Here is a 19910-nt window from a genome sequence, read left to right on the forward strand (position 1 = left end):
GAATCGGAGTTCCTCTGATCCTTTTGAGGCCTTTTGGACGAGGAGAATCGGGACTTGCCCGCGCCCCGAAAGGACCGAAACCTCGACTGTCCCCTCCTCTGTTGGGGTATGTTTGGTTTGGCCTGGGGTAAGGATGTTTCCTTTCCCTTGGATTGTTTGATGATTTCATCCAATCTCTCACCAAACAAACGGTCGCCAGAAAAAGGCAAACCGGTTAAGCACTTTTTGGAAGCCGAATCTGCCTTCCATTCCCGCAGCCACAAGGCCCTGCGTATTGCCACCGAATTGTCGGCTGCAACCGCCGTACGGCTCGCAGAGTCCAGGACAGCATTAATAGCGTAGGACGCAAATGCCGACGTTTGAGAGGTTATGGACGCCACTTGCGTCGCAGACGTACGTGTGAGTGCGTCAATTTGCGCTTGACCCGCTGAGATAGCTTGGAGTGCCCATACGGCTGCGAATGCTGGATCAAAAGACGCGCCGATAGCTTCATAGATGGATTTCAACCAGAGCTCCATCTGTCTGTCAGTGGCATCCTTGAGAGAAGCCCCATCTTCAACTGCAACTATGGATCTAGCCGCCAGTCTAGAGATAGGAGGATCCACCTTGGGACACTGAGTCCAGCCCTTGACCACGTCAGGGGGGAAGGGATAACGTGTATCCTTAAGGCGCTTAGAAAAACGCTTATCTGGACACACTCGGTGTTTCTGGACTGCCTCTCTGAAGTCAGAGTGGTCCAGAAACATACTCGTTGTACGCTTGGGAAACCTGAAACGGAATTTCTCCTGCTGAGAAGCTGACTCCTCTACTGGAGGAGCTGCGGGAGAAATATCCAACATTTGATTTATGGACGCGATAAGATCATTCACTATGGCGTCCCCATCAGGAGTATCAAGGTTGAGAGCGGCCTCAGGATCAGAATCCTGATCAGCTACCTCCGCTTCATCATACAGAGAGTCCTCCCGCTGAGACCCTGAACAATGTGATGATGTCGAGGGGATTTCCCAGCGAGCTCGCTTAGGCGGTCTGGGGCTGCGGTCCGTGTCAGAGACCTCACCCTGGGATCTATGAGACACCCCGGGAGGACAGTGTTGTTCCAGCAGAGGGGAACCAGGGGGCAATGATTCCACAGTGCCCCTGGTCTGAGATACCGGTCTGGACTGCAAAGCTTCTAGTATCTTAGCCATAGTCTCAGAAAGTCTTTCAGTAAAAACTGCAAACTCCGTCCCTGTCACCTGGACAGTGTTAGCAGGTGGCTCCCCCTGGGCCACCCTTAGCAGAGGCTCCGGCTGAGCAAGTGCCACAGGGGCCGAGCACTGTACACAATGAGGGTCAGTGGAACCTGCCGGTAGTGAAGCCTTACATGCGGCGCAGGCAGCATAGTAAGCCTGTGTATTTTTGGCACCCTTGCTTCTTGTGGACGCCATGCTGTTGTCTCCCCTGAGCAACCCAGGAGGGTATATAGCCAAAAATCAACCGTGCACCATACAGTGTAAAGTATAGCCTATAAGCATATAATCTATAAGTACACTTCTGCACAAGTGGGGCCAGCACCTCAGGTGCTGCTTACCGGCCGCTCAAAGCGGTTGTGTGGTCACCAGAATCCCTGCCTGGGTCTCCCAGAGCTTGTCTCCCCTCTCCAGCGTCAGAAGAGCTGACAGGAATGGCTGCCGGCGTCCTGAGGAGAGGAGGGGGCCGTGGGCGTGCCCTAGAAAGTGCGGGAATCTGGTGCCCCACTGTGCACAGTGAGGGGGGTGGAGTATGCAAAGCATGTTCCAGCCCTCAGTGCTGATGTCCTGTACAGCGTCCCGCCCTTCCCCTGACTGGTAGGCCTGGGGGCGGGAAAAGAATGAGACTAGGCCGCAAAAGCCGGGGACTAAAGTTATAAGCGCGGCCGCCGTATAAGCGCGGTCGGCGCGGTAGTCCCCGGCGAACTAACAGTCCCAGCCGCGCCGCAGAGTAAACATGGCAGCGGCGGTCAGCGCGGTAGTCCCCAGTAAACTAACACACGCAGCCACGCTGCAGTGTGTGATGGCACAAGCGCGGCCAGCGCTGCGGTCCCCGGCGCACTAACACACCCAGCAATGCTGGAGTGTTTCTGTGCGCGGTCCCCACGGGGACACAGAGTACCTGAAAGTAGCAGGGCCATGTCCCTGACGATACTCGGCTCCTTATCCAGCAGTCCAGGAGCTGTGGATGGAGCACGGTCTCAGTGCCTGGAGACCGATTAGGATCCCACTTCACCCAGAGCCCTAAAGGGGATGGGGAAGGAAAACAGCATGTGGGCTCCAGCCTCCGTACCCGCAATGGATACCTCAACCTTAAGAACACCGCCGACAAGAGTGGGGTGAGAAGGGAGCATGCTGGGGGCCCTGTTAAGGGCCCTCTTTTCTTCCATCCCACATAGTCAGCAGCTGCTGCTGACTAAGCTGTGGAGCTATGCGTGCATGTCTGCCTCCTTCGCACAAAGCATAAAAACTGAGGAGCCCGTGGGAGCACGGGGGGTGTATAGGCAGAAGGGGAGGGGCTTTACACTTTTAGTGTAATACTTTGTGTGGCCTCCGGAGGCATAGCTATACACCCAATTGTCTGGGTCTCCCAATGGAGCGACAAAGAAATTAGCTGTGGATTCCGGCGAGCAGCTGCGGGAAACCTGCGGATGTACCTGCGGATATATCGACAGGTACAAACTCCCGTGGGCACATAGCCTAAGGCTCTGTGCGCACTAGAAAAGTGATTTTTCTCAAGAAAATTTCTTGAGAAACTTCTGGGAGTTGAAGATTTCCGCACCTGCGGAAAAATCCGCGGGAAAAACGCATGCGGATTTGCCGCGGGTTGGTCCCTGCGGTTTTGCAATAAATAATATAGATAATCGATAGACAGATAATGGATAGAGTGAAAGATGGATAGATGAATAGATAGATAGGCCTGTTTCACACGTCAGTGATTCTGGGACGTTTGTGCTTTTTTTTAAACGTACCAGAATCACTGACATACGCAGACCCATTATAATGAATGGGTCTGCTCACACGTCAGTGATTTTTCACTGCACGTGTCTCCGTGCGGCGTACCCGCGTGTGCGTGATTGCCGCACGGAGACATGTCCATTTTTTTCTGGCATCACTGATGTCCCACGGACCACGCAGTGGTGTGATCCGTGAAACACGTGCCAGAAAAAACGTGCTTTTAAAATAAAAAACATTTTTACTCACCCGGCTTCAGCGGCGCTCTCTGCAGCCTGTTCTCCCTGCTGCTTCTGAGCCGGCTCATTACTGTCTCGCATATTCATGATGCACGACACAGCCGACCCGGAAGCAGCTGCTGCGGGGGTCAGCACCGGCCGGATGCTGCACCGCGGGAGCGATCAGCACCAAGGACAGCGGGAGCGCGCACAGGTGAGTTGATTTCTAAGTGCAATCACGGGCCACGGAGAACGGAGCCCGGATTGCACTTAGACAACCCACGTGTGCCGTAATTCACGGCACACGGAGGGACATGTGCGTGTTTTTCACTGACGTGTGAAACGGGCCATAGATAGATAGATAGATGAGAAAGACCTATATAATGTCCCACCTCCCTGCATTTTCTAAGCTGGCACCCTTTAGTGACTTCATGTGGCACTAAAGGGTGCTTAGCCTTGTATTTAGCCATAAAATAAATAATTAAAAAAAAAAAAACTACGTGAGGTCCCCCCATCTTTTGTAGCAGCTAGGGTAAAGCAGACGGCTGCAGCCTGCAAACCACAGCTGGCAGCTTCACCTTAGCTGGTAATCCAAAATAGAGGGCACCCCATGCTGTTATTTTACATTAAATAAATAATTTAAAACAAAAAACGTGGGGTCCCCCCCAAATTGGATCACCAGCCAAGGTAAAGCGGACAGCTGTGGTCTGGTATTCTCAGGCTAGGGAGGTCCACTGTTATTGGACACTCCCCAGCCTAAAAATAGCAGGCCGCAGCCGCCCCAGAAATGGCGCATCCATTAGACGTGCCAATCCTGGCGCTTCGCCCCAGCTCATCCCGTTGCCCTGGTGCGTTGGCAAACGAGGTAATATATGGGGTTGATGCCAGATGTGTAATGTCACCTGGCATCAAGCCCTGGGGTTGGTGAGGTCAGGCGTCTATCAGATACCCGACATCACCAACCCAGTCAGTAAGAAATAAAAAATAGACAACAAAAAAAGTTTTATTTGAAAAAACACTCCCCAAAACATTACCTCTTTAACCAATTTATTGAAAAGAACAATCAATTCCACGTCCGGCGTAATCCAATAAGGGAGGGGGGCACGGCGATCCATACCATAGTCGCTGTCCCAGTCAATGAAGAACAGAATGTTCCCCATTGGCTGGGAGAGCAATGCAGTGACCTGAGCTAACATCAATAGGTCAGCCCAGGTCACTGCAGGGGATGGCGAGCGCTGCTGTTAGGAGGATAGATGAGATCATTACCTTCTGTGATCATCTCCTGTACTGCTGAAGTCAGCGCTGTCACTGACTTCTATGCCCGCCGCGTTGTCAGAAGTATCGCGAGAGCCCGTGAAGTCACCGCTAGTGACAGTCTCGGGCCACTCGCGACACGGGCATAGACAGCAGTCACCACGCTGACGTCAGGAGGCAGGAGATCGTCACAGCAGGTAATGATCTCACCTCCTGACAGCAGCGATCGTCATCCCCGCGGCTCCCAGCACTGCAGGGTGTCAGTGTCTGCCTGCGCTGCCGCGTGACAGGCTGCTGACACTGCGGGCAGACACTGACACCCTGCAGTGCAGTGTCAGTGTCTGCCTGCGCTGCAGCGTGACAAGCTGCCGATACTGCGGGCACACACTGACACCCTGCAGTGCAGGCAGCCGCGAGGCTGGAGCGGGACACACTGTAATACTTATTCTATATTCTGAGGATTTCGATAGCGTAGGGCAATGACAATCAGAGACGAGTTCCGGGTACAAGATGTTTTATAGTATGTCACCACGGTAGAAACAGAACAAACACAACAATACAATAACACATACAATACTTTCCGTAAAACACGCGCAGGGGATTCCCGGGACCACGCACCGGACTCCCCCAGGGAGACCACCGGAGCGAACCCCTATACAGGGACTGTCCGGCAATCTACCCCGGAAGGCCTAAATGCGCCGCGGCCGGGATAAGGAGCAAGCGGTAAAGTCAATGAGTGTCCGTACGGAAATGTTTATCCAGGATGGTTACGAACCAAAAGAGAACCAGGCGGAGTGCTGACCGAAGATGGTAAACGGAATCCGGGCACAGCCTTAAGAGCCGGGTACAGTCCTGATACAATCGGTAGGTAGTCCTTTAGGGGAATCCCGAGGCAATCCGGAATAAGCAGCAAACACAGCAGGAGCACACAGCAGGCAGTATACTCAGGCACTGGACTGGGCTGGGAGGCGGCCTTTTAAGCTGCTGGACAGGAAGTAGGGCAACAGAACGGTAACCTCCATGTTAACCGAGGGCAAGGGCAGTCAAAAGAGAACTGGAAAACCTGGAAACCTGACACACACACTGCACGGGCACCTGGAGGTCGCACGGAAGTGCTTCTGTGCGGCGTCCAGGGAGTGTGACGTGTGTGTTTACTCTCCTCCGCTTCCTCTTCCTGGCATAATGACATAGCTTCCTGCAAAACCGCAGGCAGCGATGAGCATTACCGCAGGTAAATCGCGGCTATACCGGGGGTATACCGCACATCATTTGCTACCTGCGGTATACCCCCGGAATTTCGCGATTACATTACAGTGAATGGAGTGAAATTCCGGGGGTATACCGCAGGTACCTGCGGAAAATAATGGACATGCTCATTTTCTCAAGAAAGTTTCTCGAGAAATTCTTCTCAAGGAAATTTCTTGAGAAAAATCCGCACAGTGCGCACAGCTATTTTTTTTTCTCATAGAATTTGCTGGGAAATGTCTGCACAAAGATTGCAGACATTTCTCAAGAAATTTCCGCGGCCGGGTAAAACGGTCTAGTGCGCACAGAGCCTAAGAGTGAAGAAGACCGAAGCCTGCCGGTGGAAGCGAGCCAGTGGAGGACTAGGGGATGAGGCGAGCATAAATGCTTTTAAGTTATTATACCCTTCCCAGCCCTATAAAGAATCAGGCTGATTAACGGCCGGCCATTTTGCTCAGTTGAGCGAATGTCACATATAGAAAAAATAAAAATAAAGAATTGGCTTCTGGCAAATTTTAATGTTCTGTAAAATGAGGTTGGGTGATTTCCAGCTCTGGGTCATCTCTATGTATTCTTCATAGAATTACTGAACATAAAACTCCACCAGTCTTCTGCGAGTCTGCTCCAGATAACACTCAATGACAGAAATGGCAGAGCTGGAGCCATTTAAAGGTTTCCCGTTTGAGCACCACAATAACTCATGATGTTGATAGGATCCAGTATGTGACCTAAAGTCCTATAGACAGCCACAAACACTCATAACTTGCTCCAGCTCTGCTACATCTGTATCCGCAGTATCAACGTCACCTGCCTTGCATCGTCCTGTGGACAGCGCCTCCTGCTGGGCGTTGCATTAATGAAGCCGTGGCTCCTGTAACGCTCAGTTCTTTGCCCAGTTCACAACTTGTTCCCATATTATCACATCCTATAGCTTCAGATCATGAAATAACGATACTCCGCTCTCCTCATCACTCACAGGACCCTGACACTTGCCGCCGGTCTTGCTTACGTCTTGTCTCCTCCTTCGGCGAGTATACACCGGGCGCTCAGGCTTCTGGTCACCGTCTGAGCCCCTTTCTTGGTTCTTCTGGCATAAAGCGTTCTGAAGGCAGCTGTAAAATCTGCAGAAATAGAGGAGAACAGATCAGTGATATTAGTGAGATAATGCACAATGGCCGATGCATTTTATCCAATTACATTATTATTCTCTTTATTTTCCAAGAGCCAAAACTTTTTTTTGTTGTTGTTACACAGCCACGAACTCGTACTTTCCAGGACGAGTTGTTGCTTTGAATAACACCATTCACCTTACCATAGATACCGTAGGGTATTGATTGACACTACATATTGACTGCTTGTGGTTTTGAACATTTTTTAATACACGCAGAAGGGAGAAATATATACATTTTTGTAGTATCCCTGCCTATGTAAGAGGGACTGATAGGCCCTTAGGGATAGTTACAGCAAATTAAGGCAGCAGTTGTAATGTGCCCAGGCCAAAAACTAATGCACTAACAGGATGCAGCAAAGCCCCCATTAGGTGAAGGCATCACAGGTACAAAAGGAGCAAATCACTCACACACTTCCTATGTATGGAGGGGGTGATCGCTGGATGGTATAATTGCGCACTAGTGGCTTGCATATGGCTCCTTTCACACATGCAGGGGCATAGTAACTTGTTAGCAGCCTATTAACACGCCCATACTTTCCGACCAGGCGGGCTGCCCCATACCATTGTGCACCACACTGAAACGGGAACTCCAATATGCAGAGCATGACAAAAAGGGGACTGGCTGCGACCTGAATAAATTGTTATGTGCAAAAAAATATATATAAAATATATGAGGTATTAGTTGGTATTATGGCCAACATATGGTTGCCTACAACCCACGTCACGGGTCCTCATGCTTGTAGGTCCCTACACTAATATATATAAAAAAACAACAACAAAGAGGATTAAATATCCTACACAAATTCAGATACTTACAGCAAATAAAGGCAGCAGTTGTAATCGGTATTAGTGTAGCATGTGTCCACCTCTATAAAATGAAACAAACAAAACAAATAAACAGTAAAAATGCATAGGACCTCAGACAGTCGCTGTATTTCTATCAAAGTACCAGAAATTACCTCAGACAGTCGATGTATTTCTATCAAACAAGGTACCGGAAATTACCTCAGACAGTCGATGTATTTCCATCAAAGTACCAGAAATTACCTCAGACAGTCGATGTATTTCTATCAAAGTACCAGAAATTACCTCAGACAGTCGATGTATTTCTATCAAACAAAGTACCAGAAATTACCTCAGACAATCGATGTATTTCTATCAAACAAAGTACCAGAAATTACCTCAGACAATCGATGTATTTCTATCAAACAAAGTACCAGAAATTACCTCAGACAATCGATGTATTTCTATCAAAGTACCAGAAATTACTTCAGTCAGTCGATGTATTTCTGTCAAACAAAGTACCAGAAATTACCTCAGACAGTCGATGTATTTCTGTCAAACAAAGTAAATAAACAGGGAAATCGCGTGCCGTCAGCGCGACAGAATTATGGTAACGAGGTCGTTGGGCCATGGATTTTCTGAATGGTGTGGAAAAAAACGGGTGGGAAACAAGCCTTACGCATGTTCCACGTGCTTCGTCGGAACGAACAAACGTTCAATTCAATTCCATATAGCACCTGGCACATTGATCAGATCAGACGAATGGGCCGCTTATCGGAATGTTTCCACATGGCAAGGTTTCAATTACATGCATGAAACAGTGAATCATCAACAAAATTTCATTGACACCATCATGGGCGCAAACACACAAAGGATCGAGTGCCACTGGGGTCACATTAAAACCAAAATATTGTGAAAAATGAAAGGTAAATCGCCGAATTTATTGCCCGGTCACTTGCCTGAATATTGGTGGAAAAAGATACACAACGAAGCACCATTCAATGCCATCGTAGATGAAATAGCTGCACAATATCCGCTGATATAATCACAATTTCTGGTAATTTTCCGACTAACTGTGGTCCTATGCATTTTTACTGTTTATTTACTTTGTTTCATTTTGTAGAGGTGGACACATTTTGTTTCATTTGGTAGACACATGCTACACTAATAACATTGTAATCTGCCCAGACCAAAAACTAATGCACTAACAGGATGCAGCAAAGCCCCCCTCAGGGATAGCTGTCATGGAGCGGGGGCACTAATCTGACCCCTAGTGTGATAACTCTGTTGGTAGGTAGGGTACGGAAGGGCAAGCATAGACCATAATAGGGTGCTCTCCCTCTTCTTACATCCATCTGCATGTAATTGGATTCAACCCTTTTTTGCCTCGTGTGCTATTTATCCATTTTAATTTTATTTAATAAAAGGTATTTTTTAAATTTTCTGTATTTCGGTGAGACTCCATCATCCCGCTGTCCATCACTCTGCCTCGTGATACAATGTACGGATCTCATGTCCACACTGAACCATACCTGACAATCCGATTCTTGTTCTCTTCCATTTTCTGATTTGCGCTTTGTACTAAGTAGTCGATGTATTCCTCGCTCACCAGACATTTCGCCCTGTGACTCAAGGGCACCTCCAGACAATGCGTGCTCCGTACGGCCTGCGATACAAGAAGAGATCACAGGAAAAATGGATTCACAGGAGGAAAATCCACAGCGGATTCCAGCACAGACAGCAACAAAATCTCTCTGAACACTCGCAATGAATGCGGCGAAATCTACTGTCGTTTTTCTCCATCACGCATAGACGCACTTCGAGTTATGAGATCCTGCTGCTCTGCGGATACTCACCCATTATACAGAAAGGGCTCCGTATAAACCTACCACTATATGGAAAACATGTGCAGCCACCTCGATAGATACGTACCATAACAATTTTCCCTTTCTTGCCGACAGTTATTCCAGAATTCCTGAACCCTGAATTAATGGCGACCCCGTGCTGTAGAGTGTGCAAGATATAGCGTTAATGTTAGAAATTATTCAACATTTACAGCATAATACACATTGGTTCTTACCCGTAGAGAAGCTTTTGTAGCTTTAATAGAAGGTTTACATTAAGGTATAGTTCACATGTAGCAGAGCTGTGTTTGTCATAGAACACCAACTTCAATAACATAATGGGTTTGTCCAGGATAAGGGCCGGTTCACATGACTGGGTAGCGGACATATTCTACTGACCACAACTAGGAACCAATATAAGAGGAAAGTAGTATGTCTGATGCACAGTTGTGTGAATTAGCCTTTAGAAAGGCATGGCTGCTTTATTTTAGGTACCGCGCCATCAATGGCTATGGTTTGTCGGATATTGCAGCTCCGGTCCATTGAAGTGAATAGGGCTGCCCTGCAATACCACATATAACCTGTGTACAGGTGTGGCGCTCTGCATGGAAGACGTTCACTTTAAGATGAGGTCACAGACAGAAGATACTACATCATAATGGCATTAAATTGCAGACTGGGCTCTGCTACATCTATCCATGTGCATCTTTAGTTACCAGTATCTGTGCATCCTGCAGCGTACGACACTGTACATGGAGGACGAAGGGTTCGAATTTCAGCACTGCATCTCCTGTAGCCTTCTGAAGACCTGAAAGCTGAACACAAAGGGGGTTTATGAAATCCTAAAGACAGTAAATCACTGTGGTCTGATCCAGAGCCTGTCTATCAGCATGGAGCAGAGTGCATTGTCCTGCAGAGCGGGTGTTCAAGATCGCTGCTCTGCAGGAACACTGTGAAGGCACTATAGCACTTACCTTAGGATGGTGGAGGCTCTGGACGTCAGCGATCCTAACGTCAATGTTACGATGGTCATAAAATATTATTCATAAACCCTCGCCTCCTCAGATCCCACGATGCACCCTTACTGCCCTGGACCCCATGGTGCACCCTCGTCTCCACAAACCCCACGGTGCACCCTCGCCACCCTGGACCCCATGAAGCACTCTCACCGCCCTGGACCACATGGTGCACCCTCACCTCCACAGATCCCACGGTGCACCCTCGCCACCCCGGACCCCACGGTGCACCCTCGCCACCCCGGACCCCACGGTGCACCCTCGCCACCCCGGACCCCACGGTGCACCCTCGCCACCCCGGACCCCACGGTGCACCCTCGCCACCCCAGACCCCACGGTGCACCCTCGCCACCCCAGACCCCACGGTGCACCCTCGCCACCCCGGACCCCACGGTGCACCCTCGCCACCCCGGACCCCACGGTGCACCCTCGCCACCCCGGACCCCACGGTGCACCCTCGCCGCCCCACACGGCATGGCACATACTCACCACATCTTCTTTTGTGCAGAGATCATGTGTTACAAAAAGCCATGAGCAGTTCTGCTTCTGTACAGAGGACACATCGGGATTCTGCAGGAATTAAAAAGAAAAATGCAAAAGTCAGCAAAATGTAAAGATAAAAAGGAAAGTATAAACATGAGCTCATTATATCAACAAAAGAAGGACATCACATGACCGCCTCTTCTCTCGAGCAGCCGTCACATCAGTCCTTTCAGGCAGCAGCTGTCAGAATCATATCGATCTATTCATTACTTCAGGAATGAAGAATAGTGGTTGAGGAAAACTTTCTGTAGAGCAGCGAGAGCCCAAAACAAGCAGCAATAAGAATGACCACCGGACACAGAGTGCTTCACACTAGGACGCACATCCAGAGATCGGAGCCATCAGGGGACGTTACATTTAGGAAGACGGCCGATTGAATGTGCTAACAGTCTATTCCATGTGTCAGCAACCCGACTACTGCCAACAGGAGCTGAGAGGAGGCCAGGAGACCTGAGTATGGTGGAATAAAGCGGAGTCTGTAGTACAGGTCAAGCTCGGGGCGGCATCACCCACTGCAGAGCGCACAGGTCACAGTCCCGTGAGGGGACGCAGCATGTGCCGTCTGGGGCGGTAGTGACAGCACCAGGAAAAGGGAAATGCCTGCAAAGTGATGGCAGCAGACAGGTACAGGACATGTCCTCTGTACAGGGTATCAGCATGGTTACACCTTTTATGTATACCTCTGGATTTTTTGCAGGACATTTCTGTAAGGAGAATATACTCCACTCAACTGACATAAAAGAAGGGAATTTTGTTTACTTACCGTAAATTCCTTTTCTTCTAGCTCCAATTGGGAGACCCAGACAATTGGGTGTATAGCTATTGCCTCTGGAGGCCACACAAAGTATTACACTTAAAAGTGTAAGGCCCCTCCCCTTCTGGCTATACACCCCCAGTGGGATCACTGGCTCACCAGTTTTAGTGCCAAAGCAAGAAGGAGGAAAGCCAATAACTGGTTTAAAGACCAATTCAATCCGAGGAAACATCGGAGAACTGAACCATACCACATGAACAACATGTGTACCCGAAAAAACAGAAAAACCCAGAGAAAACAGGGCGGGTGCTGGGTCTCCCAATTGGAGCTAGAAGAAAAGGAATTTACGGTAAGTAAACAAAATTCCCTTCTTCTTTGTCGCTCCATTGGGAGACCCAGACAATTGGGATGTCCAAAAGCAATCCCTGGGTGGGTAAAAGAATACCTCATGATAGGGCCGTCAAACGGCCCTCTCCTACAGGTGGCCAACCGCCGCCTGAATGACTTATCTACCTAGGCTGGCGTCTGCCGAAGCGTAGGTATGCATCTGATAATGCCTGGTAAAAGTAAGTAGACTCGACCAGGTGGGTGCCTGACACACCTGCTGAGCCGTAGCCTGGTGCCGTAATGCCCAGGATGCACCCACGGCTCTGGTAGAATGGGCCTTCGGCCTTGAGAGAACCAGAAGTCCAGTAGAACTGTAGGTTTCAAGAATTGGTTCCTCGATCCCCCGAGCAAGGGTGGATTTGGAAGCTTGCGACTGTTTACGCCGACCAGCGACAAGGACAAAGAGTGCATCCGGGTGGCGCAGGAGCGCCATGCGGGAAGTAGAACCTGAGTGCTCTCACCAGAACCAACAGATGCAAATCCTTCTGAAATTGATGGACTGGACGAGGACACAAAGAAGGTGAGGTGATATCCTGATTGATATGAAAGTGGGATACCACCTTAGGGAGAAATTCCGGAACCGGACGCAGAACTACCCTGTCCTGGTGAAGGACCAGGAAGGGAGTTTGTATGAGAGCGATGCTAGCTCGGAAACTCTCCTAAGAGACGAGACCGTTACTAGAAGGCCACTTCCCGTGAAAAGCGGGAAGGGAGACATCCTTCAAAGGCTCGAAAGGCGGCATCTGGAGAGCAATTAGAACCTTGTTCAGATCTCAGGGCTCTAACGGCCGCTTGTACGGAGTGCTGAGAAGACAAACTCCCCGTAGGAACGTGCGTACCTGAGGAAGTCGTCGTTTCTGAAAAAATACAGATAGCGCTGAGAATTGTCCCTAAAGGGAACTGAGCGACAACCCATTTTCCTACCTAGATTGCAGGAAGGAAGGAAACATAGACGATGCAACCGGCCAGGGAGAAACACCCTGCGCCGAGCACCGAGATAAGAACATCTTCCACGTCCTGTGGTCAATCTTGGCGGACGTTGGTATGCTAGCCTGTCTCATGGTGGCAACCACGTCCTGAGGTAATCCTGACGACACTAGGTTCCAGGACTCAATGCCACACCATCCGGTTGAGGGCCGTAGAATTCAAATGGAAGAATGGCCCTTGAGACAGCCAGTCTGATTGGTCTGGTAGTGCCCCCGGTTAGCCTACCGTGAGGCACCACAGAACCGAGTACCACAACATCCTCGGCCAATTTGTAGCGACGAGGATGGCGCGGCCGCAGTCGGTCTTGATCCAGCGCAGTACTCTGGGCAACAATGCCAGAGGTGGCACCTAAGGTAGCTGGAACTGCGACCAATGGTGAACTAAGGCGTTTGCCGCCAGAGCTCGATGATTGTGAAACCGTGCCATGAAGCTGGCACATTGTTGTTGTGCCGTGACGCCATTAGATCGACGTCCGGCCTCTGTCAGCGGCGCCAGATCTCCTGAAACCCGTCCGGGTGAGGAGACCATACTCTTTCGGCCACACCTCAGCGACTTAGGAAGTCAGCTTCCTAGTTTCCACACTTGGGATGTGAATTGTGGATATGGTGGATGCCGTGTCTTCCACCCACATCAGAACCTGCCGGACTTCCTGGAAGGCTTGCCGGTTGCGCGTTCTTCCTTGGTGGTTGATGTATGCCACCGCTGTGGAGCTGTCCGACTGAAGTCGGATATGCTTGCTTTCTAGCCGCTGTTGGAAGGTTTGTAGGGCAAGATACACTGCTCTGTGTTCAAGAACATTGATCTGAAGGGTGGACTCTTGCTGAGTCCACGTACCCTGAGCGCTGTAGTGGAGAAAAACTGCTCCCCACCCTGATAGACTCGCGTCTGTCGTAACTATCGCCCAGGATGGGGATAGGAAGGACCTTCTTTTTGACCAAGAGGTGGGAAGAAGCCACCACCGTAGAGATTCCTTGGCCGCCTGAGAAAGAACGACGACTCTGTTGAGGGACGTCGACTCCTCGTCCCATTGGCGGAGAATGTCCCATTGTAGTGGACGCAGTAAAACTGCGCGAAAGGAACTGCCTCCATTGCTACCATCTTACGTAGGAAGTGCATGAGGCGTCTCAATGTGTGCGACTGGTTCTTAAAGAAGAGCTTGCAGCCCGTAGTGAATGCTGTTTGTCTAGCGGAAGCTTCACTATCGCTGAGAGAGTAAGAAACTCTATGCCTAGATATGTTATCGATAGGGTCGGGGTCGGATCTGACTTTAAAAAGTTGATGATCCACCCAAAACTCTAGAGAGTCTCCAGCGCAACGTTCGGGCAGTGTTGGCATGTCGGGACCACAGAGTGACCCTGAGAGTGCAGGACTGTGACTACTGCTGCCCTGACCTTGGCGAAGACCAGTTGGACTGTCGCTAGCCGGAAGGTAGAGCTACGAACAGAAGGTGTTCGTCTCCTATAACGAAGCGTAGAAACGCTAGTGCTCTGGATCAATCGGCACGTGTGGATAAGCATCCTTGATGCCTAATGATGCTAGGAAATATCCTTGGGACCTTGAGGCGATGACATGGCGGAGGGATTCCCTCCGGAACCGCCTGGTGTCCACGAGCTTGCTGAGCATTTTTAGATCCAGAACGGGACGGAACGGCCCGTTGTTATAGGTACCGCAAAGAATTTGGGGTAAAAACCGTGACCTTGTTCCTGAAGAGGAACGGGGGTCATCACTCTTTCTGCCTATAGAGTGCACCCTGTTTGCAGAAGAGCAGCGGCCCGGCCGGGAGGTGGAGAAATTCTGAAGAATCGAGTTGGAGGACGAGAAGTGAGCTCTATCCTGTACCCGTGAGACAGAATGTCTCACACTCAATGGTCATTGACCTATGGCAGCTAAATATCGCCAAGGCGGGAGAGCCTGCTACCGACCGAGGCCGCAAGTCATGAGGAAGCCGCCTTGGAAGCGGGTTTTCAGACTGTCGCTTTTTTGGGCGTGACTGAGCCCGCTAAGAATCTTAGCTCCTCTGATCCTTTTGAGTCCACATTGGACGAGGAAAAATGGGACCTGCCCGAGCCTCGAAAAGGCCGAAAACCCCGACTGCCTCTTGCTCTGTTGGGGTTTGTTGTGTCCGGGCTGAGGAAAGGATGAATCCTTACCCCTGGACTGTTTAATGGTTAAATCCAACGCTCACCAAACAGTCGGTCAGCAGAAAAAGGCAACTGGTTAGGCAACCTTTTTTGGAAGCAGAATCTGCCTTCCATTCACTTAACGAGCAGACCAGGCTCTGCTTAAAAACACGGAGTAGCGGAGGCTACCGCCGCACGGTTCGCAGAGTCCAGGACAACCTGAATCGCGTAAGAAACAAATGCAGACATTTGAGAGGTTAAGGATGCCACCTGCGGCACAGATGTACGTGTAACCGTGTCAATCTGTGTAAGACAAGCTGAAATAGCTTGGAGTGCCCCAAGGGAGAGAATGCCGGAGCCAACGGTGCGCCGACAGCCTCATAGATGGCTTTCAACCAGAGATCCATCTGTCTGTCAGTGGCATCTTTGAGTTTGCAGTTCCATCTCCCACTGCAACTATGGATCTAGCTACAAGCCTGGAGATTGGAGGATGCCGCTCGGGACACTGGGTCCAGTCCTTGACCAAGTCAGGGGACAGGGATAACGTGTATCCTAAGCCGTTTGGAGAAGCGCATATCTGGATAAGCGTGGTGTTCCTGGACTGCCTCTCTGAAGGCAGAGTGGTCCAGAAAAATACGTGAAGCTGACTCCTCCACTGGAGGAGCTGTGAGAAATAACCCACATTCTATAGATGGACGCTATAAGATTATTTACTATGGCGTCACGATCAGGTGTATCCAGATTGAGAGCGGTCTCAGGATCAGAATCCTGAGCCGCTACTTCCGCCTCATTACACAGCGAGTCCTTCTGCTAGGACCCTGATGAAACCGAGGCCGCTCATAGTGAGCCCGCTTAGGCTGTCTGGGACTGACGTCCGTGCAGAGCCGTGACTCTGGGATGCGTGTGACATTCCCGGAGCTGTTAGTTATTCACACTGAGGGGGGCCATGGATCAATGATTCAACAGTGCCCATATTGTGAGAGACATGTCCGGACTGCTAGGCTTCTAGTATCATAGCCATAGTCTCAGAAAAACTGTCAGTAAATACTGCAGACACCGTCCTCATCCCCTGGCCATTAGTGCATACAATGGGAGTCTATGTAAGCTGCCGGCCGTATAGCCGTACATGCTGTACCAGCTGTATAGAAAAACATGTGGTTCTGCACCCTTGTTTTACACAGAGAATATGCTGATAACTCCTCCGTATAATCCAGGAGGGTATATACAACGTGCGACCAAACAGTGCAATGTATATAGTACAAGCATATCTATAAGTGCACTTCTGCACTAGTGGGGTCAGCACCACAGGTGCTGCTTAACGCCTGTTGCAGCGATTGTGTGACTATCAGAATGCCAGGGTCTTCCACACTTGTCTCTGTATCGTACAGAAACTGACACTAATGGCTGCCGGCGTCCTTGTAGAGAAGGAAGCCGTGGGCGTGCCTGAGAAAGTGCGGGAATCCGGATTCACAGTGCACACAGTGAGAGGGGTGGAGTATGCAAAACATACTCCAGCTCTCAGCGCTGCTGTGCTATGCAGCGTCACGCCCCTACCCTGACTGTCAGGGCTGTGGGCGGTAACGAAGGGAGACTAGGCCCAGAAGCCGGGGACTCGAGTTAACAGCGCGGCCGCCGTAAAAGCGCGGGCCGCGCTGAAGTCCCCGGCGCACCACAAGTGCCAGCCGCGCCGCAGTCCCAGCGGCCGGCGCGACCGATTCCTAGAAGTGGCCAGCGTCCCGCCCCTCTCCTGACTGGCAGGTCTGGGGGCGGGAACGAACGGAAGCAGGCCGCAAAAGCCGGGGACTCTAGTTATCAGCGCGGCCGCCGTAAAAGCGCGGGCCGCGCTGAAGTCCCCGGCGCACCGCAAGTGCCAGCCGCGCCGCTGCCAGCGGCCGGCGCGACCGATTCCTAGAAGTGGCCAGCGTCCCGCCCCTCTCCTGACTGGCAGGTCTGGGGGCGGGAACGAACGGAAGCAGGCCGCAAAAGCCGGGGACTCTAGTTATCAGCGCGGCCGCCGTAAAAGCGCAGGCCGCGCTGAAGTCCCCGGCGCACTACAAGTGCCAGCCGCGCCGCAGTCCCAGCGGCCGGCGCGACCAATTCCCATAAGTGAGCCTGCTTCAGCGAAGCTGAATGAGGCCATGGCACAGGCGCCGCAGCGCTGATGTCCCCCGGCGCACTACAACACCCAGCATGCTGCGGTGTGAGCGCCAAATGCACGGGGACACAGAGTACCTTGAGGAAGCAGGGCCATGTCCCTGATGTACTCCGCTCCATCCAGCATCTTCTCCAGGGGCTGTAGATGGAGCACGGTCTCAGTGCCTGGAGACCGGTAAATCCCACTTCACCCAGAGCCCTGTAAAAAGGGATGGGGAAGGAATCAGCATGTGGGCTCCTGCCGCCGTACCCGCAATGGGTACCTCAACCTTACAAACACCTCCGACATACAGTGGGGCGAGAAGGGAGCATGCTGGGAGCCCTTAGTATGGGCCCTCTTTTCTTCCATCCGACATAGTCAGCAGCTGCTGCTGACTAAAAAGTGGAGCTATGCGTGGATGTGTTGCCTCCTTCGCACAAAGCACAAAACTGGTGAGCCAGTGATCCCACTGGGGGTGTATAGCCAGAAGGGGAGGGGCCTTACACTTTTAAGTGTAATACTTTGTGTGGCCTCCAGAGGCAATAGCTATACACCCAATTGTCTGGGTCTCCCAATGGAGCGACAAAGAAAGAGATCTGACAATATAAAGGACCTCGGCACTAACTGACCCGGGAGCTTTCCTAGCACTAAAGGACTATGCCACACTTGTGGCGGGAACTTCACTAGCGCTAAAGGTCCCTGGTGTACCTGTGCTGGGAGCTTTCCTGGCTCTAAAGGATCCTGCCGCGCCTGCGCTGAGAGCTTTCCTGGCTCTAAAGGATCCTGCCGCGCCTGCGCTGAGAGCTTTCCTGGCTCTAAAGGATCCTGCCGCGCCTGCGCTGAGAGCTTTCCTGGCTCTAAAGGATCCTGCCGCGCCTGCGCTGAGAGCTTTCCTGGCTCTAAAGGATCCTGCCGCGCCTGCGCTGAGAGCTTTCCTGGCTCTAAAGGATCCTGCCGCGCCTGCGCTGAGAGCTTTCCTGGCTCTAAAGGATCCTGCCGCGCCTGCGCTGAGAGCTTTCCTGGCTCTAAAGGATCCTGCCGTGCCTGCGCTGAGAGCTTTCCTGGCTCTAAAGGATCCTGCCGCGCCTCGCTGAGAGCTTTCCTGGCTCTAAAGGATCCTGCCGCGCCTGCGCTGAGAGCTTTCCTGGCTCTAAAGGATCCTGCCGCGCCTGCGCTGAGAGCTTTCCTGGCTCTAAAGGATCCTGCTGCACCTGCACTGGCAGCTTTCCTGGCTCTAAAGGATCCTGCCGCGCCTGCGCTGAGAGCTTTCCTGGCTCTAAAGGATCCTGCCACGCCTGCGCTGAGAGCTTTCCTGGCTCTAAAGGATCCTGCCGCGCCTACGCTGAGAGCTTTCCTGGCTCTAAAGGATCCTGCCGCGCCTGCGCTGAGAGCTTTCCTGGCTCTAAAGGATCCTGCCACGCCTGCGCTGAGAGCTTTCCTGGCTCTAAAGGATCCTGCCGCGCCTACGCTGAGAGCTTTCCTGGCTCTAAAGGATCCTGCCACGCCTGCGCTGAGAGCTTTCCTGGCTCTAAAGGATCCTGCCGCGCCTACGCTGAGAGCTTTCCTGGCTCTAAAGGATCCTGCCACGCCTGCGCTGAGAGCTTTCCTGGCTCTAAAGGATCCTGCCGCGCCTGCACTGAGAGCTTTCCTGGCTCTACAGGATCCTGCCGCGCCTGCGCTGAGAGCTTTCCTGGCTCTAAAGGATCCTGCCGCTCCTTTGCAGGGAGTTTTCTGAAGTTGCACACAGTGTGAATTCTTTCTGTGGAGCTTCTCCCCCGGATGTTGGGTTGTGTTCGCGCCGTCACCTCGTCTATGAGGACGATCCTCCCGGAGCAGGAGCTGGTGGTGAAGTATTCGGGCCGCAGGTTGATGTCCCGCACCATCTCCTCGATGGCCGCGTCCACGCTGCCCTTCTTACTGAGGTCCGTCTTCCGTGAGGCCTGGAGCTTCCAGTGGGTGAACAGTCGGGACTCGGAGGACGGAGGCTGCGGACCCTCCTGGCGGCTGGACGTCACATGATCCATTACCTCCTCCATACTATGGGATCCCTGCAGATCAGGCGGAGATCTCCACAATCCAGATCATTGGGGGAGAGATTCTCGGGACTGACGAGGACCCGCTGCCAGCACCGATTATTACCAAGTCCTGAATGATGACCCCGTCACCTCCAGTGGTCTTGTCACGTGTCCACTGTGGTCTCTATAGCAACCGACCAGCCCAGTGTTGGGAGAAGACTGAGATGTCACAGGATCCCTCACACATCTGTAGCCGGCCTCCATCCAGAGAAGGGCCCATTCCGCACGTCACCTCTCCGTATAGGGAAACAGACAAACTAGTTCGCTGCTCAATACTGAGGCTGCAGCGCTCACACCTCAGGCTTCTCCTCCTGTAGAGATGCAGCATCAACCACGTGACACACTCTGGAGGCCGCCATCTTGGCTACGGAAGCTCAGGCTCAGGCTGGACCAAAACGCCAGAAATCCGCGCAGGT

The 19910-nt window shown here is 51.7% G+C and overlaps 1 protein-coding gene across 3 annotated transcripts; it reads right to left on the minus strand.

Annotated features, from left to right (window-relative positions):
• Positions 1 to 2621: 2621 nt before the first annotated feature.
• Positions 2622 to 19884, minus strand: TYW3 (tRNA-yW synthesizing protein 3 homolog). 3 transcript variants are annotated; one of them, XR_012724955.1, is made up of 7 exons: positions 19225 to 19884; positions 10984 to 11064; positions 10195 to 10293; positions 9567 to 9638; positions 9167 to 9300; positions 5992 to 6801; positions 2622 to 2708 (listed from the first exon to the last, which is right to left on the minus strand). XR_012724955.1 is itself a non-coding variant. In XM_075320300.1 (6 exons), exons 1-6 carry the CDS (start codon positions 19453 to 19455, stop codon positions 6606 to 6608), a joined length of 813 nt encoding a protein of 270 aa, XP_075176415.1. In that variant the 5' UTR covers positions 19456 to 19884; the 3' UTR covers positions 5741 to 6605. The 3 variants fall into 3 exon arrangements, 1 of the variants encoding a protein (XP_075176415.1); XR_012724954.1 differs by lacking the exon at positions 2622 to 2708 and adding an exon at positions 4940 to 5711 and having other exon boundaries at positions 5787 to 6801; XM_075320300.1 differs by lacking the exon at positions 2622 to 2708 and having other exon boundaries at positions 5741 to 6801.
• Positions 19885 to 19910: the final 26 nt, after the last annotated feature.

The sequence above is a fragment of the Anomaloglossus baeobatrachus genome, chromosome 8 (genome assembly GCF_048569485.1).
Source record: "Anomaloglossus baeobatrachus isolate aAnoBae1 chromosome 8, aAnoBae1.hap1, whole genome shotgun sequence".
Classification (NCBI taxonomy): Eukaryota; Metazoa; Chordata; class Amphibia; order Anura; family Aromobatidae; genus Anomaloglossus; species Anomaloglossus baeobatrachus.

Coding starts and splice junctions, on each gene's coding strand:
- TYW3 (XM_075320300.1), bottom strand. CDS start 19,455: ATGGAGGAGGTAATGGATCATGTGACGTCCAGCCGCCAGGAGGGTCCG. Junction 11,065..19,224: donor GGATCGTCCTCATAGACGAG/GTGACGGCGCGA, acceptor TAATTCCTGCAG/AATCCCGATGTGTCCTCTGT. Junction 10,294..10,983: donor TCTGCACAAAAGAAGATGTG/GTGAGTATGTGC, acceptor CTTTGTGTTCAG/CTTTCAGGTCTTCAGAAGGC.